Source organism: Vigna angularis, chromosome 10 (assembly GCF_016808095.1).
Source record: "Vigna angularis cultivar LongXiaoDou No.4 chromosome 10, ASM1680809v1, whole genome shotgun sequence".
NCBI lineage: Eukaryota > Viridiplantae > Streptophyta > Magnoliopsida > Fabales > Fabaceae > Vigna > Vigna angularis.
Window position 1 is genome coordinate 20848831 of NC_068979.1, and position 26552 is coordinate 20875382.

General features: G+C 32.5%; 2 protein-coding genes and 1 pseudogene across 6 annotated transcripts; 2 read left to right on the forward strand and 1 right to left on the reverse strand.

Annotated features, from left to right (window-relative positions):
• Positions 1-1139: 1139 nt before the first annotated feature.
• Positions 1140-5632, forward strand: LOC108319849 (protein NETWORKED 2D). Its single transcript, XM_017551137.2, has 2 exons — positions 1140-1803; positions 2626-5632. The coding sequence occupies exons 1-2, from the start codon at positions 1710-1712 to the stop codon at positions 5475-5477; spliced, it is 2946 nt and encodes a 981-aa protein (XP_017406626.1). The 5' UTR covers positions 1140-1709; the 3' UTR covers positions 5478-5632.
• On the reverse strand, positions 2629-12719 carry LOC108319850 (protein ecdysoneless homolog). 5 transcript variants are annotated; one of them, XR_008245550.1, is made up of 7 exons: positions 11397-12719; positions 10513-10851; positions 9803-9927; positions 8409-8557; positions 5909-6342; positions 3540-3716; positions 2629-2885 (listed from the first exon to the last, which is right to left on the reverse strand). XR_008245550.1 is itself a non-coding variant. In XM_052869189.1 (6 exons), exons 1-5 carry the CDS (start codon positions 12527-12529, stop codon positions 6160-6162), a joined length of 1929 nt encoding a protein of 642 aa, XP_052725149.1. In that variant the 5' UTR covers positions 12530-12719; the 3' UTR covers positions 5818-6056; positions 6158-6159. The 5 variants fall into 5 exon arrangements, 2 of the variants coding, with proteins under 2 accessions (XP_017406627.1, XP_052725149.1); XR_008245549.1 differs by lacking the exon at positions 3540-3716; XR_008245548.1 differs by lacking the exons at positions 2629-2885; positions 3540-3716 and adding an exon at positions 4951-5451.
• Positions 12720-22135: 9416 nt separating this feature from the next.
• Positions 22136-26201, forward strand: LOC108319840 (probable LRR receptor-like serine/threonine-protein kinase At3g47570; annotated as a pseudogene).
• Positions 26202-26552: the final 351 nt, after the last annotated feature.

The following is a 26552-nucleotide window of genomic DNA, read 5'->3' on the forward strand; positions in this document are numbered from 1 at the left end:
ATAAAAAAATATATTTTTCGAAAACTATACCAAAGATATGTAAAAATAAAAGTCTTATAGAAAAGTGTTTTCTCTCTTAAAAAAGTAAAGTTATGATCCTGGAGACAAAAATTTCATTGGTTGATTGCCACTTCTATGTTATTTTTTATACTTTATAATTCTCAACCTTTAAAAACAAATATTAACAATGCTATCAACTACACTACTATTTGTAGGATACTAAAACATTTATAAAAAAAGACTAAAAGAAAATATCTAAAAAACAAAATATTACTAGTGTCGACAGAGTTATTTTAATTTTTTTTCAACATAAAACTATTTTAAAAATAAAATAAAAATATCGTATGCTAGTTAACTTCTTAATAAATGAATATTAATATTTGCCGTGCATGATTACTTTTGTTATAAGATTTGTTGAGATGTCATTTTATTGATGATAACGAAGCGAATCAATCTTTCCGCCCCTCAAACTTTCTGTCTTTCAAAATATAACTTTATAAAATAATAATATATATATATATAAATTAGTGAAAGAGCTTTCTTAGAATTGTTAAACATTTGATATTTATAGCGTCATTGCAGGCCAAAGTAGTTAACAGAACGTGCCTCCAAAAATAAGAGAAAGACGCAATTTTATATTTTAATTTCTCTCTCAGAAGCTTTGTTAAACTTTGTCGTGTCATTTTTCTACGACAAAAGTTGGCCACCGCCACCTTCATTACACATTTCCTAAGCAACTTTTTCCTATCATCAAATTTACAAAACAGTCACACACATTTGTGTTTTTCACAAAAATTTTAGTGTCGCGACATATATATTTTAAATATAAAACTAAAATATTAGTCAATAATTCAATAAAATAATAAATTTAATTAAAATAGATTTTGAATCATAAATAAAAAAATAATATAAATATAAAATTAGATTTATATTCACTTATTATAAAAATGAGATTTTCATTATGAGGAGTTAATTTTAGCCTGAAAGTCAACATCATAGCAGTATGATGGGAGAAGTAAGAAAATATCAGCTTTAAAGATAACTAACTAGTTAATCTAATCTAATGAAGTTTATAGCTTTATAAATCCATGTAAATATTAAAATAGTAATTTTTGAATTATGAATTTAATTTGGTCATAATGTTATCTTCTTACTTGTTAGGATTAGGTTATTTCAAGGAAAAATAATGACTTATTTTGGTAACTAATATTTTGACTGACTTATCGAAACGTTGGTAACGATAATCTGGTTGAAAATTTGAGGTTGGATTGTTGTTTGAAGAGTTTGACAGCGCAGAAGCTAATTTAAAAGAGAAAGAGATGAAAGGTGTAAAAAGCAAGCAAAGGTGGAGAATGGAAAAGGCACGTGGGGGCTTTGAATGCATGCATTATGTCATATTTTATTGCAATGCTTTTTGAAAAGTAAGGTTTGCACAATAAATTCTTGCGAACTTTGCTCCCCTCCATCATCCCATAATTAGCACAACATCTTAGTTCCCACGTTTTCTCTCTTCGTTATCTTTCTCTCTTTCTTTTTCTCTTAATTTTTTTTTTTTCCACTTTCTTGTCATGGAATCCATGTCTTCTCTTCTCCATCTCAAACGGATAGAGAAATAGGAGAAACACGGTTTGCATGATTTTCACTCTCACCTTATTAAAATCTCAATACACACCAATCAGCAGCACAAAAGAAGAAAGGAAGCAACCAATATGTTGCAGAGAGCCGCAAGCAATGCTTATTCATGGTGGTGGGTTAGCCACATCAGAACAAAACAATCAAAATGGATGGAGCAAAACCTTCAAGGTCATCACTTTATCTTCATTTTCCTTTCTCATAGTAAAAGCATCACCAGCTTCACGATTTGTCTCCTTTTTCTGATTGAATTTTTGTACACATTCATGGATGTGATGTAAACGGATAGCTTCTCTGCCTTGCTTTTCAACGTTAGATTTTTATATAAATTTGTGTGCGCTGGTCAATTTCAATTCACCATGGAATTATATCTTTAAATTATCCATGCCTTGTATTAAAATATATAGTGTTATCTAAAATACATTTATCCGTAATCGGGTAATTCATCTGCGTGAGTGGAGAGACGCTTAATCATGCTCAAAGTTTGATTGCTTTATATGGATTCTGAAAATGCTTCTCAACCTGCTCTGATTTTCAAATCTGAACCTTTACTAATCAGAGGGTACACATGCACCTCGTTTATCACTTTTTCAATAGAATTTTCTCAAATTGTAATGCTATCTTTGGCCAATGTGAGAGAGAAATTGCGGCATAGAATAACTCCATCTTCCCCCTGTTCTTGATTAAATGCCTTTCAGATGTTGATTAGCTTCATTTTCTCTCATCGAACAGATGTTTTTTTGAGATATTGTGGTTTGCATTCCTTCAAGTTATTGAAGTAATTTCCTAAAAACTTAGAATTTAAGGAGATGCTTAACATGTGGATATAACGATACATACCTGTTTCCATATTATTAATTAGAATACTGAATTAAAAATTTGCTTGAGCCACGGCTAGATGACTGTGTAAGATGAACACAGCCCACTTTTATGTGTCTTTGCCTTTATAAATGAATTTAGTTGGGTATCTAAAATATATAAATCACACTGCAGATATGGAGGAAAAAGTGCAAAGTGTTATGAAGCTCTTAGCGGAAGAGGGTGACTCTTTTGCCAAGAGAGCAGAAATGTATTACAAAAGGAGACCGGAACTGATAATCTTTGTGGAGGAATCATTCAAGGCTTACCGCGCTTTAGCCGAACGATATGATCACATATCAACAGAGTTACAAAATGCCAACAACACCATTGCTTCTGTCTTTCCAGATCGCGTCCCATTAATGGATGAAGATGACGATGATCCATCACAAAGGCTTCCAAAAAAAAAACCAGAAGGGTTGAAAAATATACCAAAGCCTCCCCATAAAGATTTGAAAACGGTCATAACAGCAGCAACAGCCACAAAGAAATTGCAATCCAAGAAAGCAGCTGCCACTGCAGCTGCTGCTACTCCAAAAGTTCCTAAATCTGGTTTGAGCAGAAAAGATGCCCTTGAAGAGATTGACAAGCTGCAGAAAGAGATTCTGGCCCTACAAACTGTGAAAGAATTTGTAAAGAACTCTTATGAGAATTCCCTTAGTAGGTACTGGGACACTGAGGAGCAAATAAAGGAATTGCAAGAGAGAGTTTCCTCTCTGCATGAAGAACTTGGAGAAGGTGTTGACATTGAAGATGATGAAGCTCGGCGTTTGATAGCAGGAGCTGCTCTTCAATCATGCCAAGAGGCATTGACGCAGTTAGAAAAGAAACAGGAAAAATCACTTGATGAAAGTAAAATCGAGTCCAAAAGGGTAAAGGATGTCAAGGCCAAGGTGGGCTCTCTCATGGACGAATTCCATTATGAACGGAAGAATTCTCAAGAGCCAGGGATCCAAAGTGATTTAAAAATAATAGCAGAAACAGAGTTAGATGAAAATGCCGATGATTTGACTCGGAAGAAGCAAGAGCTGCAATTATTAAAGAAGAACCTTAAAGAGAACTTTGAAACTAGCTCCAATTCATCATTCAGTGTAGCAGAGATGGCAGAGAAAATTGATGAGCTCGTGAACAAAGTGATCAGTTTGGAAACTTCAGTATCATCGCAGAGCGCTATGGTGAAGAGATTGAGAACAGAAACTGATGAACTTCAGGAGCAGATTCGAATTCTGGAAAAGGATAAGGAAAATCTTATCAACGACAAACATAAATTGAATGACCAACTGAGGAAGATGGAAAAAAAGATGCATGGAGTAGAGGATCTAAACCAAATTGTTGAGGATCAGAATATCAATCTCCAAACCCAATTCACTGATGCACATTCTAATCTTGATCATCTCTCAGAGAAAGTCCAAAACGTGCAGCCAGGTGAGGAGGCTAAGACCACACATTTATCAGATGAACAACAGGATTCATCACCCCAAGAGGAATTAAAATGCGAATCTACAGCTGATTTGGTAGAGGATGGTGCAACAGATAAGGGACTTAAGGTTGCTGGTACTGTCGAAGATGATCTAGCATCAGACAAGCCTGAGGTCACTGGCTCACCATTTGCTAATGTCACCGGTTCATTGAAAAATGATGTCAAGTCAGTAAATGAGGTTGAGGTCACCAGTTCCTTAGAAATGGAAGAAACTACCCCTGTGGAAAAAAAAATTCCCGAAGAATTAAAAGAACAAGAGAAGAATGTAAATCCTGGCAAAGGTGACGAAAAGGCAACAGCTGATGTGAGCACTACCACAGAAAATCAGGAAGTCGAACAGCAACTAGCAAGCAACAAGCTAGATAGTTCTCTAGAGAGTTCAGAGAAACAGCAAGAAAATGATGCTAAACAAAGTTCATGTGAAATAGAGAATTCTCTCAAAGTTGATTCCAAGGAACAGGCAACAGCACAAGATGAACCTGATTGGCGGAAATTGTTTACAAATGGAATGCATGATAGGGAACAAGTTCTGCTGGCTGAATATACTAGTACTCTTCGAAACTATAAAGATGTCAAGAAGAGGCTGGCTGAAATAGAGAAGAAAAATCAAGATAGCAACTTTGATTCATCTGTGCAGCTAAAAGAACTGAAGACGGCCAATGCCACGAAAGATGAAGAGATAAGAACTCTGCGTCACAAACTAGTTCTCTTGCAGAGAAGCTTTGAAGGAAATGAAGATCTGGCAGAGGTAACTGTAGTGATGCCATCAGAAAAGAACGGCATTGAGGAAGTTCTAAAAGTTGAACCTCAATCTACTTCACCTATTGAAGACAAATTCCGGTCAAACATGGATGAAATTCTAGAGAAGAACTTAACTTTCTGGTTAAATTTCAGTGCTTATTACTCTGACATACAGAAGTTTCAAACCACTATCAAAGATTTGCAGACCGAGCTATCAAAACTACAGGAAAGAGGAAAGACGTCAGAGGGTAGTAGTAGTATAAAGTATTCTATAAGATCAGATGCAAAACCAATTTACAAACACCTAACAGAGATCCAGGGTGAAATAACTGTCTGGATGGAAAAAGGTGCCGTGTTGAAGGAAGAACTGCATAATCGATTCTCATCTTTGTGTGACATCCAAGAGGATATAACAGCAGCATTGAAATCCAGTGCTGAAGATGATGACTTCAGGTTCACAAGCTACCAAGCTGCCAAGTTCCAAGGTGAGATTTTGAACATGAAACAGGAAAACAACAAGGTTGCTGATGAACTTCAAGCGGGTTTAGATGTTGTATCAGCTCTCCAACTTGACGTAGAAAAGGCTCTGGTGAACTTGAATGATGAACATGGATTCTCGGTTTCAAAAAGACATCAAAATGGCCAGCTAAGACAATCAGAGTCTCGGGCCAAGGTTCCTCTGAGGTCTTTTATCTTTGGCTCCAAACCAAAGAAACAATCAATCTTCTCCTGTATGACCCCTGGAATGAATCGGAAATACCGGTAGGAGCAGGACCGTATGTACAAAGTTTTTTCATGTATTACTTTAGTTTTTTCATCTTTATGAAATTCTTTTATCTGTTAAATTAGGCTGCAGTTTATTGACAGATGCCTTTTTACTACAACGGAATATTCAATTTTAACTTTTTGTTGGTTCATAAATCATAAGTTGGTGAGAAGTGTAACAGAATGTAGTATTTCGTATTTTAAGCACAGGAGTAGGAAATTATAATTTGGTACTGATAATTTTACGGCTAGCAAAGTACAAATTCATATATGACTAGAACAGTATTGGATGATACTCACTAAACCCTAAAAGAAGGAACAAAGGAATCAACAACTGTCAATAGTGGATGACAAAAACCAAAAATATAAAATAAATTTGCCATGTAACATTGTAAGCCAATTCTCAATTTGGTAGACTTAGCCACCTGTTACCTGTTACATCCAATAAACAAGCTACAGATGAACGTTGTCTTGCTTTTCTCTGGAGGCAAGCCCTTGTCAAGTGCCAAAACATGGTGAAGTTACACCATTACTAGCAAGCATTCCCATATGCCCTCTGCTAAGCAGGTTCCTACCCAACGTGAAAAAAATAAAGGATAGTAAACAGGTTGGGAAACATGCCATCCAGATGAATATCATTGAAGAATCCCAAAACTTAAACCCAGATAAATATTTCAGTATCTTCAATTGCCCTTCTTTGTATCTTGTGGTAACTGCACCCCCATGAGGCCGAGCAAATTAGAAGCAGGACCAGGAAGGCCTTGTTGGGAAGAAAGGGAATCAAGAATGCTTTTTACTAAATTTACATCCACATCTACAGGAGAAAAATCATCGTCCATATTATGTTCTGATGCATTAGATGTTCCCTGAAAGTGAATTCAAATGCAAGAGCAGAACAAAACATCAGTCTTGCAACTGCACAAATCAAAAATTGCAAAATTGCAGAAGAAAATATAAACTAAATTATTATGCAAGTGTCCATTTTGGTCACTACTATCTCGTTTCTAAGCTTGGTTTTGTAGCAGTGCTACGTACAGGTATGCAATATTTTTTGAAGTTTATTTATCTGTAATTATCAAGATTGATATTATTTAAATCAGTATGTGGTTAAAAAACATTATATTTTATAGAAAATAAATTATTTATAATTTAACTTTTGGATATTAAATATATCATTCAAAGATTAGTTATATATGAAATAAATATTTTAAAGCTTACATTTTTACTACCTACGAAACTTGATATTAAAATTAGAAGATGAGATCAATGTCAAATGAAAGACAGAAGTAATGATAAATATTATAATAACTTAACAGTTGTTATAAAACCATAAAATAATAGTTATTTAATGAAAATTAAATATTTATTTTTAAACATGTTATGTGATAACAGCCAATATTTGTTTCAAATATTTATTTTTATTGTTACACTGTAAAAAATAATAATAATTATCATATTATGATAAGAGATATAAAAAATATAATATTTACTCTACGCTATACTTGATTATTATCATAAATTTTTAAAATCGATTACTAATTAGATTTTGAATTTTACAGCTAGAGTGAATCTTATATATATGGGTGTACACATATGTAAGTATGTATGTAAGTATAAAACTTTGAGCTTTATTTCTAGCTTTTTGATATTTATGATATAGGATGCTGTAGTTCGTAATCATCCATTTTCAAGATTATAATATTTTTTATCTGAATATTATTTTTCATCCTTTATTAAAATTATAAATTAGCATTATTAACTTTGCATATGCTATAATAGCATTTTTTATCATTAACATGTAAAGCCTTATTTTACAAAGCCATTCTATCACAAACAGTCATATATGGCATGTTTGTTGATTTCTATAACAATAACTACTTTAAAAGTCATGCAAAAGATGGTTTAATAATGAAAAAAATTTACAATGACAGTACACAATCTCTATTAAACCCACAAGTTCATCATTATTTCATATTAATCACGTAGACAAACATACATGAGCAGAAGTACCCTAGCTACAATAAAATGCATAATTTGCAATAGATTATCGTAAATAATCAAGCAACATGAGGATAAAGGGAATCCATACTTGACTAGCCTAACCAAATGCCAAAACAAAACATGATTAGACCTCTGTATGACACTGCTGTATATATACTTTACTTCTTTCGTTTCAAATGACCATGAGAGGTTTGGTATCCCCGGTGTTTTGAAAATCAGACCGGCAGGTGAAACTAGAAAACTGGTATACCGATCAACTGTTTGACTCAAATAAATCATAAAATCGCTCCACGCAAAAAATCGTCATTGAAACCAATAAAAAATTGGAAAACACAGTACAAAAAGAAAAAATGGCTTAGAATCAATGAAAATGTTTAATAATTTTTTTCTGAAAAAGAAATATAAGTATTTGACATTTTCTTCTTTATTCTAGATATTAACTTTATATAGTCAATGATTGTGTATTGCTGAAGCTTATAGTAAGTACTATGATATATTTTATTTATACTTTTGTTGTGTATTGCTGAATGTTAAAAACTTATAATTTTCGTTTTAAATTTTAGAGTGTTATAAAATCATAATATTATTCAATTATTATTATATTAATACTGATTCAACCAGGCATTGAACCTTTAACAATATCAATGGGGCAATATGATGGAAGACCAAAATTCCACTATATAAACACAGCCTTGCAACCTATGCTGCCGCCGTAGCAGACCTCCCTTCATGAAAGGTCCATGGTTGTGGGTCAAAAAATACCACTTTAAAGCATTATAGCAGTGCTACATCCGTTACTTAATATTGCCTTGAATCAATGCCTTAATTAGTTAAATGACTGGTTCATTGATTTTAAAAACATAGGACAAATACACATCGTTACAGAATAACATTTAGCATATTCTTTCCTCATGCAAAAGCAAACAAATACCTGATTCGCTGGAATCTGTTCATTAGCACGAACAAAACTTTTCTGAAGGGTGGTTGCCTTTAGTTCTTCATTCATAGCGTCAGAATAGGTCCGCAAGAAAGTATCATCATCTTCCTCCCCCATCTCATCCACATCACTCTCAGAATCATCTGTATAATCAATAAAAATATAAGAACCCACAAATGATACCAAGGGAGAAGACACAGATTGACAGGCCTAGTGATCTCCTATTTGGTTGAATTCCAGAAATTACAAATGATACCAAGAGAGAAGACACAGATTGACTGGCCTAGTGATCTCCTATTTGGTTGAATTCCAGAAATTAATTCATTATACATGCTAAAACCCAGGTACCAGTATTCCTATCAAACAATTAATGTTGTACTTTGTTGAAGTGGAAGAAATAGGGTGATCGAACTAAATGGGTGTGTTTGGTAGAATAGATGAAAGAGAAAATTAAAAGATTAGTGCATTCCACCGGTATCTTTCTACTCTAATTGTCACCCACTTTCACTCAATTCTCTACATCTCCCCTTATTTCTGCTATATTTATCTTCAACCATACACCTCCAATATTTACTTTATTTTTCACCTATTTTCTATCACTTTTTAATTTATATGATTTTATCATCCCATCCGATAGCACAAAATTTGAAGACAGACTGGCAAACTTAAGTGTTCTGGTAAGCAATAACTAATTAAACATTATTATTGTTATCATGCACTTTTCAGTGAAACTAGATTAAGCAAAATCCTCTACATGGACTTCTAGATTTTTCAAGGATTAATATTTTAAAGTAAATAAATATGCCTATTTAATAGGAACTATTTCTTTATATTTATTATTAAAGACAGAGGAAAAGCATTAAACATAATACACTTTCATTATCTGTTTATCCCAATTCCCAAGTACAAAACCAAGGTATTATAGGCTTAGACTTTTTTCAGTTGGATAATGGTGTATTGAAGAGATTAACATTTTACTAACATTTGTCAAGAAAAAAAATAGAAAATCCTAACATGTACCACCATAGAAACCACAATAAAGAATTTGCTAGCACTTAATCCAAATCATTGACAGGAAATTTGAAATTTGAAAATAAATTATAGGAACTGCTACCTTCATTCTACTAGAACTATACATGCTACACTCATAACAGAGAAAGAAATTTGGAGACTTTGCAAAACAGATAACCAAAAAGTTCAAACCTACAAGATGTGAATTGTAATGAATTACATGCATGATATCACAAAAAAAATGTATTAATGTAATGGTGTAAAAGAACTCTCTTACAAAAGAATCCATTACTAAAAATAAATGCAAATAAAAAAGTTAATATATAACAACTAAAGAGAGGAGCAATACAACAGTAAACTTAGACATGAGATCTCACCAAAGTCCGGGTCAGAGGATGATCCTTCTTCAATATTGCCGTTGGCAGCTTCATTGTCTGAATACTTCATTATTGATCCCATGTCTTTAATAAATTGGTCTACATCAATGTCCACTTCCATATTCCTTTACAAGAAAAAACCCAGATATGGAGATATTACATAATAAAGTAACACAGAAAAGTCTGAAAGGTAAAATTATGACAGCATCCAGAAAAACTAACCAGTAGCAAGAAAAAAATATTTATACCATATACTAAATAGAAAATGTTATTATGTTATTCAATACTTAATAATTAAGGATATTTTACTTAGAACTTTGTGAAATTATCATAAAAAATAGTTAAAAATTGAGCTGGTTTCAGCTTCACATAAACAAAAGGCAAGGGTTTTTATTTTTAGATTTTAAGATTAGGAAAATATTCCCACAGCAGATTATTTGGATTTCAAAAGCTATTTTACACGCTTGTCGAATCAGGACCACATTTGACTTATGGGAATACCAATTTTAATTAATAGGCAGGGCGTTAGACTTAAACCTGTATCCCGGGCGATCTATGATACAGAATTTGTCAGCGAACATCATGAGAATGAAATTATTTTAACAGCCCTAATCCTTTCTCAGTAAAGTATTAAAGATGCCTACTCGATAAGTGTGACTTAAGACTGCATATCAGGCATGCTAAATGAGTATGTGTGTCACTGAACTAACCTGTCCTCAGGAGCTTCGGCACCCTTGTAACTTGACAACTTATGGACAAATGACTGCATGGTCTTTGCTATATCTCCAGGATCAAACTCGTCAGCATTCAAAGCAGATGATGGACTAGTATCTTGATCCTCTTTTGCTTTCCCTTTCTTTTTGTGTTTTAAGTCATATAGCTCCATCTCCTTTTGTCTTTCCATAAGAACAGAGTTCAATTCTTCCTCTCCGCCATAAAGCCAGGAATCATCATCAGATGGAGGAACCTCTTGATCCCTAAAATCGTCCACTGAGTGGGGCAGAGCAAGAATTTCATCTATACGTCTAACAGGAGCATTCATCAACTCACTGCAACATATTTTCACCTTAGCAATGATAAAAACAACAAAAACCAACATAAAACCTGGAGGTTTAACTCAAACAACATTACTACATCAGAACCAAAGTAGATCAATTCCCCAATGCCTCAAATAATCATTGTAAACAAAGACCACTTATACATTTCAATCAACGTGAGATCTCGATAAACCCCTTCACGTCCAAGATTAGACATCCAGCATGGAGATTTAACGACAGGCAGCAGGAATTCGTAGTTTTTTTATTAGGACAATTTGGGGACCCTAATATAATAGACTGGTACCCTCTTGAATTTTGGGCTTGGTCAAACAAAATCCTAAAAGCTATCACACGAGATAAGGATTCCAAGCATTTATAAGTTCTACTTTGATCATATCTATAATCAATGCATGATCTCATTAATGACAAAATAAGGAAAAACAAGAAAAAACAGGGAGCTAAGCCAAAATAAACATAACCAAACGGCCAACCACCCATCCAAGACAAAAACAAGACTTAATTCAGATGAAAATCAATAGCCTAGTTCCAATTCCAACCTGGCCTGGGAATGGAGAGAAGTATTCCTATAATACTCTTGAGCACTCTGCACCAATCTCTGATACTCAGAGGAACCCGGAAGTAGCCCTTGGAAGTAGCCACTGTTCTCCAAGCTCTTCCTAAACGCCTCCCAAGTGCTCCCTTGCCCTTCCACCCCATCACGCTTCCGCTGCTGATACATCATCTCCAATCCACAAGCTATCTTCATCCCCAGCTCCGCCTCCACGAACCCCTCCCTCTCAACCCGACACGGCATCGTCGGGTAACACTTCGGAGCCTGAAACCGCTGCTGCACCAACTGCGCGTACATCGCCCTCGACATCTTCACCGAAACGCAGACTAACTCCTCTGTTGCCCCTCTCTCCACGAACCTCTCCATACTCCCTGCGAATTTCATCGTGTCTACATCCCTGTCGTAGAACCCCTCCACCGCAAGTGAAATCAATCGCGGCTCGTGCTTCAGAACCCAAGCCACGGATACCGGAACCCTAACCCTAACCTTATGCATGTTCCTCCCGGCGCGCTCGGGATAGTCCTCGATGCGTTTCTTCACGGCTCGCTGGATTGCGTCGGAGGCGAGGGATTCGTGGCCGGAATTGGCAACGAAGGCGAGGGAGTCGACGAGGGAGGGGTGGGGAAGGCGGTCGCGGGGAACGATGTGCAGGTTTCCAAGTCGGAGAAAGAGGCGGTGATGAGAGGTGTCGGGGTTAAGCCAACGAGGGAGGTGGAAGGCGGCCTCAATGAGGAGGAAGTCGCCGTCGGAGTCCCAGAGGCGGAGGGAAAGGGAGGGGAAACGGATGGAGATTTGGAAAAGGAGGAAGACGGCAAACCACTCGTCGTCGAGGTTGTCACCGTAGCGGAGGTGGCCGTGGAGGTGGGGGAGGTTGGATGAGGAGGAGCAGGGGCAAGAGGGATTGGGGGAGGTCGAAACGGAGAGAGTGAAGGGTTGGTGCTGCCAGATGTAGTCTTGGGTGAAGGGGGATATTGTTTGGAGGATTTGGAGATGGAGGGAGTGGAGCGTCGCGGTGGCGGTGGCGGTGGCTGTAGCGGTGGGGGAGTCAGGGTATATGGCGTAGAAAACGGTGTCGTCTGAGGGGCGAGGGGAGAAGATGGAGGAAGAAGGAAACTCCATTGCATGTGCTGAGTTGCTCACTCTGAAAGAAAACTTCTCCGGTGTTCGGGGAGCACCCTCTCATAAACCTCTTTCTTGAACATTCGAGGTTTTATGAATCAAAATTATGTCATCCATTTCTGTTTTATAATTTTTTTTTTTCTTTTTTTACATTTCTTCTTGTTCTATTTAAATTCTCAAATAAGGTGCGTTTTATTTTTACTCTTTACTTTACATTAAATCTTTTTCACTGAAATTTACTTGAACTGCTTTCAAGCTTTGATTCCAATAAATTACTTATTTCTTCTCATGTCAGCTTCTTTTTGTATGAAACTTGTAATTAAAAGTTCCTTTACGAAGTTCAAATTTCACTCTCACTTTTACTATGAAAGTAAAATATTTTATAAAACTTAAATATATTTTTTCTCCATTTTTATCGAGACTTATTTCTTTTAATATTTAATATTATCTCATTTGTATAATTTATGTTCAATTTGATCCATTTTCTTGATATTGTCTAAATTGTTAACGACAAATTGTACACGTGAGTGAGCACCATCTGAACGAGGTGTTTTTTTTATATGTGGTTATATGAAATTAATTTGATTAATGAGGTTTGGTTGAAGAAAAGCCATTAAAAGGGTTTTTGAAGTGCATGGGGTTTTTTGTGGATCTTTCATTGATTGTTGGTTGTTGAGGTATGCCTAGTTGTCTATTTATTGCCTTATTGCAATAGTTGGGGCACTGAATTTGTGATGTCTCATATGGTGATGGTTCAAGGGAAGATGAGATGACAGTTGTAAGAATGACAAGAACTTCAAAGAATGTAGGGAGACAATTTTGGATTGTCGTAACTATAAGGTTATATTAATAATAGCATTTTTAATTATTTGTAATAAGATATGTGTTGGTAATTAACATTGTCTTTGTTTTTTTTTTATTGAATAAGAGGGTGGATCTTCTAATGTCATGATGTCTTGTAATTATTTCAAGTGGTGCTTTGAAGAAAATGTTGATAAAAGGGATACTATCATTGTCAAACAAAAGAGGAAGATTTATGACATGGACAATTGAGTGAAAGATTTGAAAAAAAAAATGCAATTGTTTATAGAAGTCATCTTTGTTGTTGGTGTATTAAACATAGTTATGTTGCATTTGTTTTTAGGTTGATGTCTTTAGGTGGCCCAGATCTATCAACTTGGCTCATATCACATGAGTTGACCTCGACCCATATGGATTGAGGTCAGAAAAATTCATAAGATCAAAAAGTCTCCATTGAAAAAGTCAACAAGCCAAAATATCCACAAAAACCTTGTGGGTCAAGGTATGAGCCTTCTTTTTAAAAAAAAATATTCATTTTAAATATAATAAAAAATGCAATTAACTCCTAATTTATCATAAATTTAAGTACTTTTAATTTGTCAAAGAACTATATATAAATATTTTAATCAAACTAACATAAACTTTATAAGAAGTTTCAATAAATCTAGTTGTCTGCTTACTCAACAACATAGAATATTGAAATCCTTGAGTGATTAATATATTTAATTTTCCTGAATGACTAAACATATATTTAAAGTATATAAGATAGTCATTTAATTTTGTTGTGCGAAAAAGTCATCTAAATCTGAATTAAAACTAAATACGACATCTCAATTTGAAAGTTTAAAATAATGAAAATGAACGATACGTTTATGAATTTTTTTTATAATATGTTGTTTATTCTTTTTCTTTTTTTTAATGTATGACTTAAATTTATACTTAAATTATAACAATTATTTATTTCTCTTTATTATTATTATAATATATATATATATATATATATATATATATATATATAATATTTAGTAATTATAAAATAAAAAGTTAGTGTGAATTTTATCAAAATTAATCTAATATTCTTACATTTTGACTAGACTCTATGTTTCTTATGTCATGTTTGGGACACATACCGCTTTATTAAATGTTATAAGTTTGTTTTATTTAAGAAATTGATAAAATTAACAAATAGATTATGGTCGGTATTAAATTATATATTATATATTTTATTTAATAACGTAATAATAAGTATGGTATAAAAATATTGATTTAAATATAATAAAATTAGAACAAAAGTATAGAATTTTATGTGTACATAAATAATATTATTTTTAAGAGTTAATTAAAGTCTTCTAGTAGGGCCAAATTCACCTTAACCCTAATCCTAACCTACTTGAAAGGGACTTTGTAGGTTGAGGCTTTTTTTCCCTCACGTGAGGGGGCCTACTAAAAGAAGACTTTTTCGAAGATGGGTTAGGATTGGTCCATGAGTCATGGGTAAGTTGACACCTCTAGGTGCCCACCATGTGCTTTGGTTTACTATGATAGGGCAACAAATTTGAGTGAAGTGTAGATTGTGTAATGTTAAGGTTCAGTTGTGTTTTGTAATGTCTATAAATGAATCAAAAAATGAAATTATTATTGGTTTGAAATTGTTCAAATTAGTCCTAATTTTAGTTACATTTTTGTTAATGTGGCTCATGTTCTTTCTGTCAATTCATACATAATAAGGACAACAATGATAATATATTACAAACAACTACTTTCTAAAATACATTGATTTCATTAATAACATAATAATAAAGTAGTAACATTTACTGGTCATAGACTAATGTAATGTATTTAACCACAAAACTAGTGATTTCCAAAATATAATGTTTGGCAGACAGTGCACCAAAGTACATTATAATAGTAGAACAAATGTGCTTAAAATGAAATTCCAAATACTATGAAGCAATTACTCTTCTAATTTGTAATTTTTCCCTTCTGATTAGTTGATTGGATTGTTGTGAGGAACACGAAGATGGTTGTGGTGGTGCCTTTGATCGTTGTAGGGATTGCGAATTTGGTTGTGATAGTGTCTTTGATGGTTGTGGGGATTGCACAGTTAGTGGTGGTGGTGCTTATGATGATTGTGAGGATTGCGGACTTGACTATGCAAATTGTTGTGATACTTATGTTGGTTGTTGAGGATGTAACAGACAATGAATTTTGTTATGGCCAATGACAAATGTTACATTTTTTTATGCCCACCTTTGGTTATTTGGATATCATTCTTCCTTAGCTCTCATTGCTCCGACTTTCTTTTCTTCTCTAGTCTTCTAGGCAACTTTCTTTTAAACGGTGGGAGACATTAGGGAATGATGTTATTTCCCATAGAAGGTGGTCATTCATTGGATTAATGATGGAAGCATATGTTTCTTCATATATTGAGCGTCTGAACAAATTTGGTACATAGTCTTCTAGATTTAAATTTAAGAACTTCATTGTTGCAATTGCATGGTAGCAAGAGATGTCACTGATGAACCATCATCTACCGATTTACACTTCCTGAACAAAATGAGGTTTTTTTCTCCTGCATACACTTTGGTCTATACTCATTCATTTTTTTCTCTCTTTATACTGAAATCACTATGGTTTAGTCCAAACATGACTGCCTTTGCATCAGGAAATGAAATCGATCATTTAGCGTTGTTCAAGTTCAAGGAATCTATATTCAGTGATCCCAATAAAATATTGTTTTCTTGGAATACTTCTGCACACTTTTGTAACTGGCATGGTGTCACGTGCAATTCTATGCTTCAAAGAGTTACAGAGTTGAATTCGCAAGGATACAACTTGAAGGGATTCATATCTTTACACATAGGCACTTTGTCTCCCATGACAAATTTCAACATTAGAGACAACAACTTCTTAGGCAAATTTGATGATGATTACTTTCAACAGTCTGAGCAACCATGCCAATTTAGGCAAGAATATCAAATGCGTAGAATGAAACAAGAAAGTAACTTATAGAAGTTGAGAGTATTGCTTATGTCTTTTAGATTTAGGTTGATTACTGGATGGCACTCCAAGAATATGATTCAACGTTCAAATTTAACTACATGTAATTTTTTTAGGATTAAGATATGGATGTAATTGTTGAAGGATTGGATACATTGAAAAAACGTGGCACATTATATGAATGAGGTAAGTTGCTTTTATGGTTTTTTGTTAAATTATAAATTTAGTCATTGTATCATTATGTAGTCCCTTACTAGAAAGTTGTTTACAAATCAATCCCTAGTTTGTGTTTGTTCTCGTTCAAAGTTTAAGTGATCTCAAACTAGAATATTCAAGTTCCCTTTCAAAGCCAGAGTTGCCTTGTATTTATAGGGAGATTCTCCTTAGATTTTATTGGGGTAAAATCCTAAGTACTGGAAAAAAAAATGTCTGAAGTAAAAAACTTGAAGTATTAGAAAACAAACTCTAAGGATAAAATCTTGGAGTACTAGAAAACAAATTCCTTTTTTACAATATTAAACTCTTTATCATTTGATAATAAAATATCTTTCCGGAATTAGCATGAATCTATTTCTAGATTCACTTAGGTTAGTCTAGAGACGACCTATAATTCACTTATGGGACAATTTACTAATCGGACATAACCCTAAAGCAATAAAAATTTTTAAGTATAGGGACCAAATCTACTACCATTATAACTTTAACAAATGGCAAGGACCGATATGCTAGAATTAGTTTGACACCAAAGGAAACTTTGATCACTGATTTCTTCTTCCTTCTAATGAGTATTGGAGAGTTGCTCAAGCCAAACAGAATCATGAAATCTCAATCTGAAATCTACAAATTTTTAATAGCCTATATTGACTTTGCTTTCTTGAATACTTCTCCTCTTGCATATTTTTATTCGGATTTCTTTCATTGATGGCTCAAGTATTTTCCAGTATAATAATAGAGAATTTGACACTCATTCCCCTTGAATCTTGAACAATAAATAAGCTCTTGAGTATCACAAGATAATAAGATCGAACCAAAGAAAAATTGAAGCAAAACTTCTATAAACTTGTAGTGAAACTATTTTCACTACAAAAAAAATGGTTATTACATACTGATATTTAGATACAGATTTTGATCTATATGTAACATAGGTATTACATACGAATTTTACATAAGGATCGTGAAAAGTTAGTCACATACGAATTTAACATAAGGATCATGGTAGCGGAAAAGTTTCTTAAGGATAGGATTTGTATGTAAGTGGTATAATCCCTATAAGTAGAGGCAGTGTTACCTACTGATGTTACTTACGGATTTGGAAATTCATTTTTTTAAGAAAAAATAAAATTAGGTTTCATTAATTCCAAGCCAAGCCTGTTTGCTCGAACACTCACGAGCTCTGTTATCTCGAATCTCTCTCGAACCCTAACTTCAAATCTCCTATCTCAAACGTACTGAAATTCTCTTCTCTAGATTCCTCGTTCAGTCTCGCGCACTCAGTTTGCAAATCTGATTATAAACATGGTGTTTGTGTGAAAGTTTTTGTTCATATATGCTTGGTTGGTGGCTTGAGTTTATCCATTGTCCTAACTCGTAATTATTACATATGAAAGGAGCGTAACCATGAGGCCATGTTTCATTCCTTCAAAATATTTCTATCGCATAAATTGAGGGTCTAGTTTATGTTTTTGGGAATATAATATGATTTTACATCCTTTAACAGACATGAACATAATTATATGAATCAAACCTGGTTGAGATGATATTTATATGTGAGAAATGTTTTTACTAAAGTATAGTTGAATTTACATGTAAGGATATACAAAAGAGTAAGTGATTCATGATGAGTTGAAATTGGAATTATTAAATGGTTTTACTAATTATTGGAAGAAAGGGATTTTGCCTAGGCATTATTAAAATTGTATGAATGGCTTTTATTATGTGTAAGAGTATAACCGTGAGAGCCATGCCGCCTTCCTTCTCTAAAGTATTCCAAGCATCTAGTATGGTATGTTTAAGTTTCTGTTTTGAAACATGATTTAAATGAACCGTGAATTATTATTTGTTGAAAATACTTTTAAAAATTATTGTATTATGATGAGTTCGAATGATGCTTTCATAAATAAATATTTTGAAAATTTTCCCATGACATTCCGAGAGGGATGTTACAATTTTTGGCTACGTGTTGTTGCTACTACATTCCTGATTGAGTGTTATTATTCAATCATGTTGTGTGTTCTAAGTTGGTAAGATGCGTTGTTGGTCTTGATATCTGATGCGCTATTTTGATTGAATTTTCGAGAGGGATGTTACAATTTTTGGCTACGTGTTGTTGCTACTACATTCCTGATTGAGTGTTATTGTTCAATCATGTTGTGTGTTCTAAGTTGGTAAGATGCGTTGCTGGTCTTGATATCTGATGCGCTATTTTGATTGAATTGGTGATTGAATTTGTTACTATAATAGTCTAGTTTTACTACTTCTTCCTAAGGTATATATACAAACATCACTCATCATGAAATACGGTATTAAAAAAACTTACTAAATACTTATCTAATTGTTCATTACAATATTGTTTTAATTCTATTATTTTATTTGTAGATTTTTAATAATTTATCTCCAATGGAAGGTCCAAACATGGAGAACATTAGAACCAAGTGGACTTCTTTTATTTTAGGTGTTAGTAAATTGTAGAAATTTGGATACAATTTTGTAGTTTATGTAGGTTAATGTAATATTTGAATTGAATATATAATTTTATGTACAAATAATATATTAAATATTATTAGACAATTTAATGTATGAAATGAATTCTATTTTGTTTGTTCAATTGAATTTGTTCATTTCTAGATATATTAATTATAAATTCATTAGATGAGATGATAAAATTGAGAAATTGATTAAATGTCAAATGTAAGCACATATTTTTTTTTAAAAAAGAGAGTTTCTATAACGTATATGTCAATGTACGTTATAATAGGTTAATTATGAATATCATGTATTATGACAAGTAAAAAATGATTTCTCATAATACATGAGAGATATTATAATAGTTTAAAATAACTATGTCATAAAAACTCACATTTTGTGACAAGTAAATCAAAAATACGTCATAGTATATTGGACATATTATAACTAAAAGTTTATCATAATATAATGAATATATTACGATAGATGACATAGAAGTGCGTCATAGTAGGCTGAACTTATTATGACATACTTTTATGCAACGTCATATAATGTACCTATTATAACGGTTAAAACTATGACGTCAATTCATCTATCATAATATATGCATTCTACTTATCATAAAAAGTAATTTATGCATTAATATCACGAGACAAGTTTAAATTACCTCATTAAGCATATATTCTACAAATTTCTAATCACCCCAAAAAAATACAATCAACCATTTTCTATTTATGAACTCAAACAATAAAAAAATAAAGAAAAATAATAAATTATTATTGTGAGGAAGAGTATCTTGTGTAATTAAAAGTTGGAAACAAAGTTAAAGATGTATTTCTGAAAAATATCTTCCGTTGTCTTTTTTTTTTCTTTTCCTTTTTTTTGTTTTGGATGCTGTCATACTAAATATTAAATATTGTTCCATCAATATTTCACTGGTCAAGCATTACGCAGTGATTAAGCTTATTATTCACCATTGAGCAACAATATAATAGAGTGTCAACCAAGAGTTTATAACTTGAGTATATAAAACTCATGAAATATATTTTATTAGTTTTTACAACGAATTTTATGGGATATATATATATATATATAATCCTTTTATATTTTTTTTAATTCATAAAAATTCAAAATTCTCTTAATAATTTAAATTATCATTTTCCTTTAAAAAAATTCGATTTCAGTCGCAGGAAACATTTAAGTTACTATTATGATCATACTACTTGTCTATAAGAACAAAAATATATTTCAATTTCCTTTTTAGATTTTTTTTCTTTTAATTGTGTTCATAAAAAAAGTTATCGAATCATATGATTTTTTTTCAAACCTACAGAAATGAGATACCAGACATCAAAATCAGTAATTAAGTAAAACTAACCTGTTTATTTCATTGAATAAAATTGCGATAAAAATTAATAGTATTTCTGTTATGTTATACATATTTTTATTTATTTCTCTATTTTGTTGTATAATATATATTTTTTTTACTTTGTGTTATATTTATTTTCATCTATCTTTATATCATTTTCCAGACTTAAATTCCAAAGTAGACCCCAAAGACTTTTTTATTTTATTGTATTTTATTTTTCTGTGGACTTTGTTTTGGGTGAGTTGACCGATTACTACCCACCCAGCACCTCTATTTTCCATTCAAATCAAGTATTGTCTGTCTGATGTGACCAGTGTTTGGGTACATATAAGCCACCTATTTTAAAACAAAAATTCAAAAATTAATGTAGAAACGAAATAAATAAATTCAATTTTGTTATCGTGATCATAACTGTATTTTTTAATCATTATGCGTCTGTTCTAAAAATAAAAATTATGCTAAACTCTTCAATTGAGACAATATTATATGAATCAAAATTATCAAATTTGCAACTGCGTTAGACATTTCCATTTTTAAGTTCGAAAAAAGGCATACACATTTGAGTAGAAAAATTAGTTAATGCTTAAGTAAATTGTTTTAAAATAAACTTAATATTTAATAACAAATATACTTGAGTTCATAAAACTCAAGTATTTATTTCACTTTGTCGTCAACTCTTTATCGTCAACTCGACTTGAGATACTAGAATTTTCATAAGAATAATAAAGATGGATAAACGTAACTTGTTCTCTCAACCAACCATTTTGTATATATCATTAATTTATTATTATTATTATTATTATTATTATAAAAATATAAAGTATACGAATGAACTTTATAACTTATAATGTTTTCGTTTGTATTATTTTTTGTTAAGTTTTTAAGAACGATTTTGAAAAATTATTATTATTATTATTATTATTATTAAACTTTAACACTTTAATTATTTTTCAAATTAAACTAGTAATTGTTACTTTTAAATATTCTTAACATAAATCTAATAGATATCTGTTACATCAAGTAAGTTCTTTAAATACAAATATTAAGAAAAAATAGACCTTAATATGATACAGTTTCAATAAAATGACTGTTTTGAAATTAATTATCTGAAAGGGCGTATTATTTGATTTAATAACTTTTTTTTACCAATTTAATATAGGGTGGTAAGTAAGTAAACTATGCTACTCTATCGTTGTATGTGTAATTTAAATTTAAATTATTTTTCATTTTAAACTAGTAGCTACCAATAATTTAGGACAACTTTTGTGACATGAGAAAGCATAAATACACTTGAGTTTAGAGATCACAACGAGTCGAATATCATAATGTTTATCTGCAACCCAATTTACAGAATAAAAATTCATTCACAATTTGTCCGATATCTACACAGGGTGAATGAGTATCTATTTCAAAAACATCCACTTTAAAATTTGTAGTGGGTATATTGCAGATACTCACAAATATTAAAAAATATATATTTTTAAAATAAAATTTAAATAAAATTAAAAAAAAAATATAATTTAATATAAATAAAATCAATATAAATTAAAATTTAATTTTAATTAAATTTAATTTAATAACATATAAATTAATTTTATTTTAAATTAAATTAAATTAAATAAAATATAAATAAAATTATTATTTTTATTTTTTTAGGGGTAACCAGTATCCGCGTGTAAGGTAATATGATACCTTTTCAATCTATTTATAAGTAAGCACTAAAATATCTATTATCTGAGCAACTCGCGAACAGTAAATACTTACTCACTGTTCGTCACGGATTTTATGGGGGTGAAAATTTTTGCCATCCTAATACTTTGTTGGTTTAGTGACTTGACGAGGAACATGCAACCACTTTCCATACCAGATTCTATATTATAACTTAACATAAGAACAGACACCATCATCTACTAGCTTACACTTCCTGAACAAAATGAGTTTTTTTTCTCTCACACTGCATACACTTTGGTCTATACTAATTCATCTTTTCTCTCTTTTTATACTGAAATCACTATGGTTTAGTCCAAACATGACTGCCTTTGCATCAGGAAATGAAATCGATCATTTAGCGTTGCTGAAGTTCAAGGAATCCATATCCAGTGATCCCACTAAAATCTTGTTTTCTTGGAATACTTCTACACACTTTTGTAACTGGCATGGAGTCACGTGCAATTCTATGCTTCAAAAAGAGTTACAGAGTTGAATTTGCAAGGATACAACTTGAAGGGATTCATATCTCCACAAATAGGTAATCTGTCTCACATGACAAATTTCAACATTGGAGACAACAACTTCCACGGAGATATCCCCCAAGAATTAGGTCAGTTGTCAAAACTGGAGTACCTTTCTGTTGGAAATAACTCATTGTTGGTAGGAAAATTTCCTTCAAACTTGACTGCTTGTACTCACCTCAAAATCTTGTTCCTAAATGGCAACAATCTGACTGGTGAAATACCAGTGGAAATTGTCTCACTTCAAAAGCTTCAAAAACTGTTCCTTTTCAAGAACAATTTATCCGGAAGAATCCCATCCTTCATGGGGAATATTTCATCCTTAATCCATCTCTCCATAGGTTCTAACAACTTTAAGGGAGATATTCCACAAGAAATTTGTCGTCTCAAAAGTTTGACGTTTCTATCATTAAAATCGAACAAATTGACCGGACCACTTCCTTCTTGTCTTTATAATATGTCATCTCTTACTCGAATCTCAGTGGCCATAAATCAACTTAACGGCTCTTTGCCATCCAACATGTTCCACTCCCTCTCCAATCTCCAAGCACTTCATATTCATATCAATCAATTCTCAGGATCAATCCCATCTTCCATAACCAATGCATCCATCCTTTCAACAATTGATATGGCTCATAACAATCTTTTCGGGCAAGTTCCAAGTTTGGGGAAGCAGATACATCTTCAATATCTAGGTTTAAATACAAACAATCTAGGTGACAATTCACCAAATGATCTGGAGTTTTTAAAATCATTGACAAACTGTAGCGAGTTGCAAATGTTGTCTTTGTCTTACAATAATTTTGGAGGTCGTTTGCCAAATTCTTTGGGCAATTTATCCACCCAACTTAGTAGATTGTATCTCGGGGGAAACCATATATCAGGAGATATTCCAGCCACATGCGGAAATCTAATTGACTTAATTCTTTTTACAATGGAACAAAACCTCCTTGATGGAGTTATTCCGACAACTTTTGAGAAGCTACAGAAGTTGCAAGTGTTGGACTTAAGAGGAAACAAATTGTCAAGCTTAGGAACCTTCATAGGCAATCTCACTCAACTGTTTTATTTGGACGTGGCAGAAAACATGTTAGAAGGAAGTATTCCTCCAAGTCTAGGAAATTGCCAAGATTTGCAACATTTAGACCTTTCCCAGAACAACCTCACGGGAACCATACCATTGGAGGTTTTTAATCTTTCATATCTAGCTGATGCTTTTTCATTGTCACAAAACTTGTTGAGTGGTAATATACCAGAAGAAGTGGGCAACCTGAAAAATCTCAACTCGTTATATTTGTTTGAGAATCGTCTGTCTGGTCACATTCCAGAAACTATTGGAGAATGCATAATGTTGGAGCAACTCTATTTGCATGGGAATTCCTTACAAGGAAGCATCCCTTCTTCTTTGGCATCACTCAGAGGTCTTCAAAGTTTAGACCTCTCGCGGAACCTCTTGTCTGGACCAATTCCTAGAGTTCTGCAGAACATTTCTTCGTTGCAATATTTCAATGTATCATTTAACATGTTGGATGGTGAGGTACCAATTAAAGGCATATTTAGTAATGCAAGTGGGATAATTGTGACTGGGAATAGTAAGCTTTGTGGGGGTATTTCAAAGCTGCATCTACCATTATGTCCTGTCAAAGCCACGAAACAAGCAAAGCATCACTCACTCAGATTGATAGCAATTATAGTAAGTGTGGTTGCTTCTCTTCTCATATTGTTGGTTATTGTAACAATCTACTGGATGAGGAAAAGGAGTAATAAACCATCTTTGGATTCACCAACAACTGACCAACTGACTAAAGTTTCATACCAAAGCCTATACAATGGAACAAATGGGTTCTCAACTTCAAACTTGATCGGATCTGGAAGTTTTAGCTCTGTATATAAAGGAACTCTCGAGCAAGAAGACAAGATCGTTGCCATAAAGGTCCTAAACCTTCAAAAGAAAGGAGCTGACAAAAGTTTCATTGTTGAATGCAATGCGCTTAAAAATATTAGACATCGAAATCTGGTTCCGACTTTGACTTGTTGCTCTAGCATAGATTACAAAGGTGGATAATTTAAAGCTCTAATTTTTGAGTATATGACAAATGGAAGTTTAGAACAATGGATTCATCCTGAGACACCAAGTGCAGGACATACGAGAACTTTGAGCCTTCATCAACGATTAAACATCACAATGGATGTTGCTTCTGCATTGCATTATCTTCACCATGAGTGTGAACAATTGATCATTCACTGCGATATAAAACCAAGCAATGTCCTTCTTAATGATAGCATGGTTGCGCATGTGGGTGATTTTGGTATAGCAAGACTTTTGTCAACTTTCAATCACACCACTTCTGGGCAAACAAGTACAAATGGAATAAAGGGTACAATTGGCTATGCTCCTCCGGGTATTCTTTTTAGTTTTTAATCATTGGTGTTTAATTCTCTGAATTTTCACTTTGTTTTTGTCTACTTGTTATTTATTAGTATTATCTATGGACAATTTTCTGTACATAATTTAGAGTATGGAGCGAGGTACGAGGTGTCAACTTATGGTGACGTGTATAGTTTTGGAATTCTTATACTGGAAATGCTCACCGGAAGAAGACCCACAGATGAAATGTTTAAAGATGGTCAAAATCTTCGTAACTTTGTTGCAGTTTCATTTCCTAATAATCTTTTGCAGATTTTGGACTCAAGAATCATTTCAGAGTATGAAGCAACTACAATGGAAGGAAACTTTTGTAATGTTAATCCAGAGGCTGAAAAGTGTGTAGTTTCGCTTTTCAGAATTGGACTTGCTTGCTCTGTGGAATCACCAAAAGAAAGAATGCATTTGGTTGACGTTATCAGAGAGCTTAATCAAATCACCAAGGTTTCTTTACTGGTGAGCTAAAGAGCTATACTAAACTCTCCCCATATAATTATAGGACACAAAATAGTTACTACGTTAAGAAATAATTTTGTGTTTCAATAAAATAATTATGATTTTTTTTTATAAATTAATTCGCAGAATGAAGTTTTCCTTTTCAAAATTGGTTATAAGTATTAGTAGGTAAACTTATATACTCTAAACTGATGGTATCACTAATTGATAAAGGACAATTAGACGAAAGGTTTGAATTTTAAGTTTAATTTAATACAAAATCGATTTATAAAATGATGTTTGTATTTATTTATGTTTTAAATTGTTCTTATCAAAATTTTCAACCGAACTTAAATAAGTTTTATGTTTGTAGCATATAACTAACTTTTATTCTCTTTCATTACCTTCTTACCGTAGATGAAAACAAAATTTAAGAATACCTAATACCTCAAATTTATTGAAATTCTTGGATTTCAGGGGATGACTATTGAATAGAAATAAAGATGAAATCAAATTCTACATGATGATGGAAACTATTGCTGGATAAACCCAGGGCAACGTTATCGACGACTTTAACAAATGGAATGTTCCATGTACTCAATAAATATACTTGTTGTGTTTCTATATTTTTATTTCCTAATTTTTCAAACTATTGGAATTGCTAATAAAACAATTGAGAATGATAATGATAATCCAAAATCATGTAGCAAATGTAAACTGAATCTGAACTTATTGTTGCTAGTTTTACTTCATTGATAACTTTATGGTGGTTCTACTCTTTAGTATGCGTATATATATTGAGAGCAAGTCCACTGACACATATTATTGAGTTAAAGTAGTAAAAGAAAAGAAGCTTGAATACTTTTTTAAAATTATTTTCAAAAATTATATTTCATCTCTAAATTAAATTATATATATATATAATTCGTGTAAAACTCTGATTGTCATATAAAAACATATTACATGTCGTTTTAATGCATAAAGTGGAGGGACAAAACAATGTATGATATAATTTAAAAATAAAATGTGATTTTCTAAAATAATTTGGAGACTAAAACATGTTAATAAAATTTAATCAAG

Excerpts from the sequence above, each read along its gene's own strand:
- LOC108319849 (XM_017551137.2), top strand. The coding sequence starts at position 1,710 with ATGTTGCAGAGAGCCGCAAGCAATGCTTATTCATGGTGGTGGGTTAGC. Across the intron at positions 1,804-2,625 it reads GATGGAGCAAAACCTTCAAG|ATATGGAGGAAAAAGTGCAA; the intron begins GTCATCACTTTA and ends ATCACACTGCAG.
- LOC108319850 (XM_017551138.2), bottom strand. The coding sequence starts at position 12,529 with ATGGAGTTTCCTTCTTCCTCCATCTTCTCCCCTCGCCCCTCAGACGAC. Across the intron at positions 10,852-11,396 it reads TCTCTCCATTCCCAGGCCAG|TGAGTTGATGAATGCTCCTG; the intron begins GTTGGAATTGGA and ends AATATGTTGCAG. Across the intron at positions 6,343-8,408 it reads AACAGATTCCAGCGAATCAG|GGAACATCTAATGCATCAGA; the intron begins GTATTTGTTTGC and ends ATTCACTTTCAG.